Consider the following 12020-nt stretch of genomic DNA (forward strand, 5'->3'; position numbering starts at 1 on the left):
TACAACAATATAATATACAGCGAGTCACGAAAGTATTCTTTGAAAGACTGTATATTTATAAAGTATTTTCTTATGATACGATACACTCCAAAATTCGTATGAGAAAAATAATTAATTAAGATAATATATATGTACACACATCATTATTGAGAAGTTTTATTTTTCTATCGTAAAACAATATCAATAGCTCACAGTGGACAGTACGAATATTTTTCTGACATATGTATATACGTACATATTGTAGAATAATATATATAACAATAATAATAATATATATAATAATATGTAGAAACATAAGAAGGTAGAAATATTTGATGATCATCTAATTGTTATATTTCTATTATGTTCTACTACTACTATTCCCGATATGAGTAATATATTTGATATTGTACAACAATATAACATACAGCGAGCCACGAAAGTATTCTTTGAAAGACTATATTTATAAAGGTATTTTCTTACGATACGAGAAAACTAATTAATTAAGATAATATATATGTACACACATCGTTATTAAGAAGTTTCATTTTTCTATCGTAAAACAATATCAATAGCTCACAGTGGACAGTACGAATATTTTTCTTACATATGTATATAATACGTACATAATATAGAATATATATAATAATATAATTAAATACAAATTGCGTAAAGAAAAATGAAATTATATTTAATTAATCAAAATTAATTTCAGAAATAATAGAAATAAGAGAAATCAGGCGTTCCGATGATTTACATTGGCACGCTATAATTAGGAATGTGATTTCGATGGGTTCACATTAACTTCTGCAATTTTTACTTCTCTTTTACGTTGTTGCATCGAGGGATGTAATTTCTGATGCATTTAGATCAGGAATTACATCGGTGTGTTGTTGAGAAACATAATTTCCGTGACTTTAAATTTAAATATGACATTTGACGCGCGACCGAAGGATAAGTCAGAATTGTCAGTTTCTCAGAAAACTATTTAATTTGCCGCGTTCAGATTGAAAATGCAGATGTCATTTCGCTCGTCGAGAAGAATACTACTCGCGATCTTCACTTTCCAATTTAAATTCGTAATTAACACGTAAAAAAAAAAAAAAGGAAAAGAAAATATCTTGCGTACGAAAGTCCATCGGTGGATCCCTTTGTCTCGATAAACAACCCTGTTACGATGTGTTTCAACACCAAGCAACGTCCCCGAGAACTTCTGTTCGTCTATCGTCCGTCGCATAAGCATATATCGTACACGCTGGACATGTGGACAAAGCGGAGTAGTGGCCCCTTGGCGACAATCTCCGGCTCCCGGCTTTCGCCCGACGGAAAAGTAATCTGCCCCCAGCGATCAGCCAGACCTCTGCCGATCTTAATGGATTATCTGATGCGTTCGTCCCCCGATGCGTTCGGTAGCAATAATCGAGTTCCTGCTAGCTTATGAATGACGACTTATAAGAGAAAGAGAGAGAGAGAGAGAGAAAAATATAGAATCCCTCTCGCCCATTATATTCTTAAGGCCTTTGTCCATTTGAGAGTTACTCTCGAGAGTACTCTGAAGCGTTGTGTCCATTTGAGAGCAGCTTTGAGAATTTTCTTTCTCCGAGAGAGACCGCGATACTCTCCGGGAGTTTACTGTCCGATAGAACTCTCAAAACCGTGTACATTTGAGAGTTCATGGTTGTCTCTGGTCCTACTCACTGTGGTGTAGTTTAGTTCGAAAGACGAGTGACATGGAGGTGCAAAAAATGTGTGCCCTCATGGTTGCCAATAATATTTTAAGAAGAAAGAAAAATCAACATGAAAAGAAGAGTTCAATAATTTAAATTATTATATAACATTTAATTATATTATATATATTTAAATTATTATATAATATTTATAATATTATATAATTATGTAATATTTATAATATTTATATTTAATTATATCATATTATAATAATATTTATATTTAATTATATCATAATTATATTATAATATTATATAATTATATAATATTTATATTTATATATATTTAAATTATTATATAATATTATAATAATATTATATAATTAAATATTATAAAATGTAATTATTGTATAACAATTCAAATTAAAAGAAATTAGTTCAATAATTTCACTTTCGGCCCGCACTTTTTTTTTTATCATTCATTATTCTGCTCGAGAGTACTCTCAGGACTTTGAAACCGCTTCGAATTCTAAACTCACCGAGAACAGTATAATATTGTGTCGACTCTCAGACAGTTGAGCGATGCTCTCGGACAGTAACTCTCAGAAGCCAGTATCCATTTACGAGAAAGGAACACTCTCGTAAGAGGAACTCGCGACAATTTTTTACTCTCCAGTAAAGCGCCTAGCGACGCTTTTGATGGGTGCCTCTTCCTCGAAGTAGGGAAGGTGTTCTCCCTCGGCTGACGTCTTTGTCCGAAAACTGGCTGTCAAAGTTGAGAGAGCGAAGTGTCGAGCGGCGATGGTGGTTGTTGCTGCACGCGAGACCGTGCATGTGCGTCGGTAACGACCTCGTGCTCGCAACCCCTCCCAGGGTTTCGTGTGGGTGCGCCAAGTAGTACCTGCACGCAACGTAACATCCGCGTGTGTGGATTATCGTGTGTGCGTTACTGGCGTCGCGCGTGAACCAGACGAGGCAACCGCGATATCATCTGCGCTCGGTGGGAAAGGAGACGAGACGAGACGAGCCGGAGAAGCGAGAGAAAGGTGAAACAGAGTGGCAGAAAGAGAGGGAGAGGGAAAATTACCGAGGGAGAGAGAAGAGAGAGAGAGAGAATAAAGAAGGTAGCGAGTGTGTGTGCGTGTTGCTTTTGGCTGAAGTGTGTTTGTTGTTGTTGAGCGTGCGTGTGACCGAGCGCACAACGAAGGCTAAACACCGACACGACAGAACACGGGGCACAACACACGACGCCAACGGAGATGAGATACATCACGGGACGGGAGACGTATTATTAATGGTGACAGTGGGCGACCCAGGTTGGGCGGGGTGCACGATGCGGTCCCACCGATGTGGGCCTCGCTTTCGACCTCTTCTTCTTCTTCTTCTTCATCATCTTCATTTTCTTCTTCTTCTTCTTCTTCTTCTTCGTCGCCGTCATCGTCGTCGTCGTTCCACGTTTTATTCTCTGATCCCTCTCTCCGTAAGTTCCCTCGACGTTTGCTGCTTACGTCGAACTATTACACACGCGGATGTGGACAAGCCATATCGAGGAGTTAAATGAACGGATTTTCTGCCTCGTAACGTCGATCGGCCGTGATTCGATCAAACCGATTCGACGCGGACCGTTTCGGCGTTTAGCTGTAATTCATTCGTAGATCGAGTCGGATTAGCGGTTTTCGAGCCCGTATCACGAACACTTAACGGAATATGTGGTTAGCCGGGTGTAGGAGAGAGAGAGAGAAAGAGAGAGAGAGAGAGAGAGAGAGAGAGAGAGAGACTTTGTAGCAAGACGTATCGATAACTTTCTTGCTTCAGTGTCTACGGGGCACTGATTTAATTTGATTTAAATTATGGCCTGTGGGCTAGATTGAGTTATGAAGAGAATAAGGTGATTTTACCTTTGATACGTTTATTTCTGTAAAATGGACGGTGGAATTGTGGTATTTAAGACGATGCCCTAAATGAATTATCCAAATGGTTCAAGTGGCGTCTAACTTGTAAGAAGTTTTTCATGAATATATTCAGCGAGTTGTATGAAACATTTTAACGTTTCATTGACAGTGGGACTAAAGGTGGTTAAGATGAACAATTAATAATTTCTTAGAGCAATTTTGGTTCAAGTGGCATATAACTTGTAAGAAGTTTTTCATGAATATATTCAGCGAGTTGTATGAAACATTTAAACGTTTCATTGACAGTGGAACTAAAGGTGGTTAAGATGAACAATTAATAATTTCTTAGAGCAATTTTGCAAATAAAATTTTGCGAATAAAAATTTATGTTCAATAATAATTAAAATAGTATTTAATAAATATAGAATTAAATATTTATTAAAAATCAATGTCCAGTGTATTGAACAATTGCTAGATTGAGATGATTGTTTGCAATAAATATCTTGCAAGTTTGGTACACATTTTCCTATTGACTTCAAATTTTTATCAGTATAATCATATTGAATTAGTCACAATGAAATTTCAAAATATTTTACATAAGACACCAAGTATATACATCAAAACTTTATAGTAAGTGTTTAGATACTTTCTGACTGAACATGACAAACAGTTATGATATAATGACACTATAAGGAAAGCAGTTTACTATTTGCAAGTAAAACTATGTATTTTTTTTTTCACCATCAGTTTCCGCGCTCTTATATATTTGAACGTACGTATGTGTTCGTATTCAGCGAATACTATGTAATAAATCATGCGATGACACAGTTTAATATTCACAAATAAAATTCCAAAATTGAAAATCGTTCTTAATTAACATTTGCTAAATGTAAATTATTCTTTCGAAAAATAATAAATATTAAATGAAAATGATAAATATTTCCTATCTCTAATGTGTCACGATACTAAACTAACCCCCCCATACCAACATACAGATACACGCGTCTCATCTCGCGACTTTCACTTATACATATACGATAACGCGAGTACGATTACGCCGTTTCTTACCGATTGTCATTAGATTTTCTTGCACGGCGCGGGAAACCGTCCTCGTCGATCGACGTCAATTTCGCCCGGCCGCCGTAGAAGATCGTCAGTCGCCCAAGTCGACTCCTAAGCTCTCGATAAATTTAATTGCGCGCAGGCTCGCGTACCGATACATCATGTATATTTATTACCGGCGTCGCGTGCGTGTAATTTAGCAATCGTTTTCGATCGCGGTCGTATATAAACGGCGTGAAACTCATCGTTCGGGGGGGTGGGAGGCGAGAGGGCGAGGGGAGGCACGTTTCACGCCGGCGGCCAAAGGAGACCGTCGCTGGAGATCAAGACCACGCGATGGCTCACGGGGGTTACAGCAAATTGTTTCTTAAACGAGGCGTTTCTTCAGCAAGGACTGTCAGTAGGTGCTAAAAGCGATTCAACGCGCCGCGCATTGCCGAGATTTATCGCGCGTCTCGCACGCGCAATTAAAGCCTCGTACAAGCGGGTGAATATAGAGGAGAAGTACAGAGAGTAATTCCAGTCTCTCTCGGTAGTACTCTAAATGCCGCGAGGAGAAGAGACGATGATTCCCGCTCGATTCTGGAAATGTCACGTTCCAGCGATGCAGGCGTCTGCTCCGCCGGTATATCGCTCCTACTGTGTATCCTTTTCGCGTGTAGTAGACCCCGCATAGACGCCGCTTCTTAATTGACCGTGTTGTAGCCTAGCCGGCCCATACGGAATTCACTTGGATTCGTCGCGTGCGTAAATCACCGGGGAATCGTTAATTAACCGAACGCAGAACGAACGAGCCATTTCATTGAAAATGTCAACGATCGGGGGGGATGGTTGAGCACGTTTTTTCGTTTGTTGACGGGCACAGAGAGAGAGAGAGAGACGAGTGCGGCTAACTCGCGGGGGAGCGGCGCGACGAGACTCGTAATTTGTCGCGATCTCTGTTGGCGTTAATTTATCACGCTTCGACGAATTGCACGAGTCGGCCGGTCGTGTACACGCGCGCGGCCAGATTAGGCGGCGTGGATAAGGCAGCCTATTAGCATCGGTTCTTCAAATGAGATTTCCGAAGCGTGCACGCCTGATGATCGACTTATTGCGACCTGCATGCGCTTTGCATACATTTGCGCGTGCGCGCGCGATAACGGAGTTTTTCATACTTTTGCTGCGCAACCGGTGACCGAGGTTCCTTTGGTACGCGCTTGGAAAATCATTCGATCAAAGTCTCGACGTGATGTTCTTTTTTTTTTTTTTTCGATTTTTTGGATAGACTTCGATAGACGAAAGGAATTTGAACTAACTGCTTGATTTACGAATGATTCGCCGGTTTGAAAACTTGGAATTCTTCGATGTTGAAGCTGATAAGATTGCAGGGGATAGACACAAGTCAAGTCAGATTTCAATGTCAGTTAATATTTAGAAAACGTGAGAAATTAAGGAACGATTACAAATAATTGGTGAACAGTAAAAATCGTGTAAAGCTCGAAAAATGATTGATACATTTGAAATTAATACTCACAAGCAGCAGGTACATAGAAAAATTTTAAACCGAATTGCAGATGTAATAATTGTAACATTTTCAAACATTTCTCTGCGAATTTAAAATTATCTTTCAATCTGGAATTATACATACGTAGAAATTGAAGTAACAGGCCAACCGCAGAACATAGAAATTGCATTATTGCGGGTTCACAAAATTCACTTTCGAAAGCTTGAAAGAAGAGTAGAGCAAGTGCGATGAAAAATTCTCGTTTGCCTTGAAATTATCCATAAATCGATTTCCAATTAAAAAATGTAACCGACTCCGACAATTTGAATTTCTATCGACGTCGAATCCCTTCGAATCTCACGCCAACGCCACCGGGACAGAGGGATTACGATTAGAAGACGACGAAACAGACATCAGCGCGATGACTGATCGGACACGGCCTAAACTTTGTTCCCTGATCCGTGCGCGCGGTGTCCGAAGCTTCTGGCCGAAACATCGAAATTAATGAAGTCGTCCGACCAGGGTAAATTAGAGGTACACGGCAACCATTAGAATACTTAACGAGGACGTCATGGTGGGAAGTAGTGCGCGGGTGTGATGATGAATCACCGTTGCGAGCGCGCCCTGGAATATTAAATTAAGTTTACTTATTGTCGGCCAAAGGGTCTCAGGCGCCGCGCCGGGACCCCTTTCTTCCTTTTCTTCCGTTTCTGCTCCTCTTCCTCTCTTCCGTTCTTCTCTAGCCCGACTCGAGATGCATCGCCTTGGTGATTTCACTGCGTTTCCACGAAACACAGCCGGAGGAGGCAAATGGGCGAGTCCGACCGCGTGCTCGACCAGGGTAAAAAGTTTCGGGCACACGGCCACGCGGGGACAAAAGAAGTTTGCGGTTTTCTTCTTTCCTTCGGTCATCTTCTCTTCTCTTCTCTTCTCTTCTCGTCGGCGATGTTCGTTGCTTCGCGATGACGAACGCAGAGGCGGAAGTGCTCGCAAGTCGTAAAAGTTCAGCTGCAGTACCTTTATCCGGTAGGAGGTACCATTTTATTCCTGTTATTCTCATCGTGTTGAGAATAACAGGTAGTAAACATTTGGTTTTTATATTTGGGTAAATCCAAAGTGTCTGATGGGACGCGTGATGCATCACGAGACGAAGACTTACGAGAGTACTTATAAGATTGAGATTGGTTGTAAGGTTTACCTTTACTGTTGCAAAAGACGAAGACTTGTAAGACTTGTAAGACTGCAGACAATGCAGTCTACTTATACTTACTCTTGCCCTTGTAAATTGAAACGTTACATTGAGTCCAGCGTTGCTCTAGCTAGTGTCTTCGTGTTGAAATGGCACAAAAGAGGTTGAGCAACGTGCGAATGAATATTATTTTATACAACGTCGAGTGTGATAACGATTGGTTCAATTTACGAAGTGTTAAAACGGACATTTCTCGTATATTGTACTCTGACCGGAATGTCGAAATTTGTGGGAACCTGAGATTATTTAATATTATTAAATTTATATTTAAAATTATGTTTTGTGTATAAATTTTTTAAAATTATTTGAAATTTATATTTTATATTTAAAATTATTTGAAATTTATATTTTATATTTAAAATTATTTGAAATTTATATTTTATATTTAAAATTATTTAAAATTTATTAATAAATTATATTAAAATTATTTGAAATTTATAGATTATATTTAAAATTATTTAAAATTTATATTTTACATTTGAAATAATTAAATTTAATTTATTTAAAATTTATGAAGCGAGATTGTTCGCATTAGAAGTAGTTTTAAATTGTAACATTGCAAAGTCAATTCTCGAAATTAATTTCAAACAATGTCTCAGTTTCAGACAATTCTTCGATTATTAAAATGATATAAAAAAATCGAGAAACGTCAAATATCGTTTATAATGAAACAAGCTAATTCGCGAGTGAATATTGGATCTGTCGAGGAACGTAACAACAAATGTGTCTTTTATAAACAACTTGTCAGACGGCGCTTCGTCTCGATTAATTCGCAAACAAATACAGAAACACAAACTGATACAATTCTCAACTCAAGTATCGCTTTTTGCAACGGTCCCGAAGAACGTAAGTAACAAATTCGCGACGTAAATCTTCCGCGGCTAAGTAATTCCCTCGATCGCGGGCAATTCATCACGCAGAAATCAGAATCTCAAAGAAATCTCGACTCCTTCTTCCCCTCTTCCGTTCGTGCAGAAGAGTCGCCCATAGAACGACAGGCGACAAAGGAGATTCCATTGAATCCTCGACGTGCACGTCGCAGGGTCTTACTTCTTCAACCGTGGTCGCTGTCGCGACGAAAAGTACTAGTGCGTGTCGCAAAAAAGGGCAGCCGCTCGAAGAGAAGAACCTGAGGAGGAAGAAGAAGAAGAAGAAGAAGAGGAAAAAGAAGATCCAAGTAAGAAGAAACTCGGGGCGACAAAAATGGACTTTGCAGGGAGAGCTAGAGGACCTCGCGACCATCTTCCCTTTTTCTTTCTTTTTTTTTTTTTTTTTTTCTTTTATCTTCCTATATAATTCTTTTTCCATCTGTCCTTTTCTCTCTCTCTCTCTCTCTCTCTCTTTTCGTTTTCTCCTCTTTATATTCCGCTGCCATCTCTCCCTCTCTGCCCGGGCACACTGTGTGCGAGTCGTTCGGGTTAGCGTCTCCTCCGGAGTTGAAATATACAAAATGAAATATGAAATAATGGTTCGTGCCTTGTGGCTGGCTGAAGGCACGGGCGCACCCATATCTACGCCCCCATGCGCCTATGTACCTATACAGCTACGGTGTGTATACGCCGTATATCCCGTGTACATATGTACGCGCGCACACCATATACATCCGCCTCGCTCAAGTTTTTCGTTCTTGTCGTGAACATCTTACGTTCGTATTAACCCTTATCCCTGCTTAATGATATTCCGGCCTACCATGCCGGACGGGCATATTGAACGCAACTAAGGCAGATTCCGAGCCGTCGTCGTCCGGCCAAGTCGACCGGCCAAGCCCTCCCTGTAATTCGTATCTACGCTCGTCCGACCATTTTTCCGCTTCCTCCACGACCACACGACGACGACGACGACGACGACGACGACGACGAACGTCGACCTAGCGGGCAATTAGGGGCAAGCCTCGTAGCATGAATTAAGAGTATCGCCGGCCAATCGGCGAACGAACCGCAGCCGGTCTTATCGATCCTTGAAATAACGCCGCGATACCTTCCTCCTTGGTAGATTTACCCGGCACCGTGATTCCAATAGTACGTATGTATGTGTGTGTGTGTGTGTGTATGTAGGAATGGTGAATGCGGATCTTACGTGCAGAAGAATTTATAGGTTCGCGGTGAAAGATTAGATTCGACGAGTGTGCCGTGTGTCGAGCGTTGAGTGTGTGTAAGATTGATTTGCTACAACGCGTGGATCGTGCTGATGGGTTTGGATTGAGTTTGTTAATGGACTCGAGTCGTTTCGTTTTATTAACGCGCCGAGACTCATTGTCAGAGACTGGAGGATTTCAACGCTCGAGCGATGGTAGCAAATTGTTGCACAAAGCCCCCAAAATTTAGAAACGTTGCTAGATATTTTACATTATGAGATTACATTTGAAAAGTTCAAAGAGACACGACTGTCTGTCTGTGTTTGATGTTGAAACTAAAATTCTCTACGACGATATTCTGCCTAATTATTTGTAGACGTAAACGTGACACTCAAATAGAGTAAAATAAATGTAAATTTCACATCGTTGAATTTAGAAAAAATTTTGGTCGATAAAATTGATCATCGACGATTGACTTTCCAATTAGAAAATTATAATTCACGCTAGTACAAAGCAAGCTGTACATTATACAATATAATATACTACTATACTAATGTACTGTCGTGTTCACTTAATTAATTGATTGGAAATGCGATTCATACGCGGTGGGTCTTGAAACCCGGCGAATACTGTTCCACGTACAAAGAAAGTAACAGCCGGTTGCAAATTTATGGCGTCTTTTATGATTACAAATTCACGCGAGGTTTATGCCTCTGCACTTATCTGCCTACATGGCAGCCTGGATTGAAACGTTCGAGTAGGGTTTCTCATTTTACCAATAAATCTACATTTCAAAGATTTTTTCCTCTCTCGTAAAAAAAGACAAACGTTTTACAATTGGAAATTGAAGCATTTCCTTAGCCGACTTTAACTGCCTTTACTGCAAAACACTGTGTGGTGTTTCAATGATGAATCGAAGTTAAAAATAAACGCCGAACGAAACGACAGTTGCACGTTCCTTATATATATTGATAAGTATCCATTACAGATATTTTTACCATTATAATTATCAACAAACCAACAAATGTGTTCCTTCGTGTTGTACACACACACACAAACACACACGGATAGTGGTAATTGGTGGTGCACGATAAAAGAATAAAAATAGGTAACCTCGCTTATATTTTAATAAAAGTTAAAAAGTACCTGCATGGCTTCAATAATAACTCAGGAATGAAAATGTTCAACACAAAAATTTGTGCGAACGAATTAACGTTAGTTGCCTGACTTCGTTACTTGACGTGTGACTAGGATTTTATAATTAACGTACAATTTACAAATAACACGTAATATAATCGTACAATTATCGCAATAAACCATAATAATAATTACAATTACACACGACGATACATGTCAATTACATCATACCATACAAAACAGAAAAGAATCGAGATCGAACGTTCAAAGCCTCGATTGTATTCCTCGAGGTATCCGCAAAAGAAGAGAAAAAGAAAGAAAGGAATCAATAACTATTTGCACAGCCTTCCCGTCTCTTCTCTTTTACCATTACTCATATAATTTTTTATTGCCTTTCACGCCGCCCCCCTGAATTCAGGAACACCGGTGGTAAGCATCGTTTCGAGCAGCGTATTACAAGCCAACGTTCGGCAATGTCGTGCCGAAAAATCGTGGCACCGTTGCGGCACCGACTAACGGACGGCCCGCGTGCATTTTTTCAGGGAAAAAATGGCGAGGGCTGACCCCGCAGGACAGAAGGCCGTACGTCGAGGAAGCCGAGAGGCTGAGGGTCATACACATGCAGGAACACCCGAACTACAAGTACAGGCCGCGGCGCAGGAAACACGCGAAGAGGGCCCCGGGGGCGCCATCCTCCCCGCCGTCCGCGACCAACACCACGGCCAACAGGTCCAACCCCTCTGGTACCACGATTCATCATTCCATGTAAGTCGATATCTCCTCTCGATTCACCGCGATTTTCCAAACCTAACCCAGTCACAGTCGTCGAATTAATAATCGAGCGCGGATCAACACTACAACTACCGACGACATAGAGTGTCCATCAGAGACACTCCAAATGCAAAAAAATAGAGAAACTTTATGATACAATGGACTGTGCAGACTTTTATTTGTATATTTCACGAATTATTATTCGTAAAATATACAAGTAAAATTATTCAAACCTCTGAAAATACACTGTTCTGTATATTCTACGAATATACTGTTTTGTATATTTTACGAATTATTATTCGTAAAATATACAAGTAAAATTATTCAAACCTCTAAAAATACACTGTTTTGTATATTCTACGAGTATACTGTTTTGTATATTTTACGAATTATTATTCGTAAAATATACAAGTAAAATTATTCAAACCTCTAAAAATACACTGTTTTGTATATTCTACGAATATACTGTTTTGTATATTTTACGAATTATTATTCGTAAAATATACAAGTAAAATTATTCAAACCTCTGAAAATACACTGTTCTGTATATTCTACGAATATACTGTTTTGTATATTTTACGAATTATTATTCGTAAAATATACAGGTAAAATTATTCAAACTTCTAAAAATACACTGTTTTGTATATTCTACGAGTATACTGTTTTGTATATTTTACGAATTATTATTCGTAAAATATACAAG

General features: G+C 39.4%; 1 protein-coding gene across 7 annotated transcripts in view; it reads left to right on the forward strand.

Moving 5' to 3' along the window:
- The window catches only part of LOC122534000 (putative transcription factor SOX-15), a 91466-nt gene that overhangs the window by 70540 nt on the left and 8906 nt on the right, over positions 1–12020 (forward strand). For all 7 annotated transcript variants that reach the window (XM_043664239.1, XM_043664242.1, XM_043664240.1 and 4 more), the window contains one exon: positions 11089–11311. In XM_043664239.1, the coding sequence (XP_043520174.1) occupies positions 11089–11311 (223 nt within the window). The remainder of the gene's footprint in view (positions 1–11088; positions 11312–12020) is intronic.

Source organism: Frieseomelitta varia, unplaced genomic scaffold (genome assembly GCF_011392965.1).
Source record: "Frieseomelitta varia isolate USP_RPSP 00005682 unplaced genomic scaffold, Fvar_1.2 scaffold_565, whole genome shotgun sequence".
NCBI lineage: Eukaryota > Metazoa > Arthropoda > Insecta > Hymenoptera > Apidae > Frieseomelitta > Frieseomelitta varia.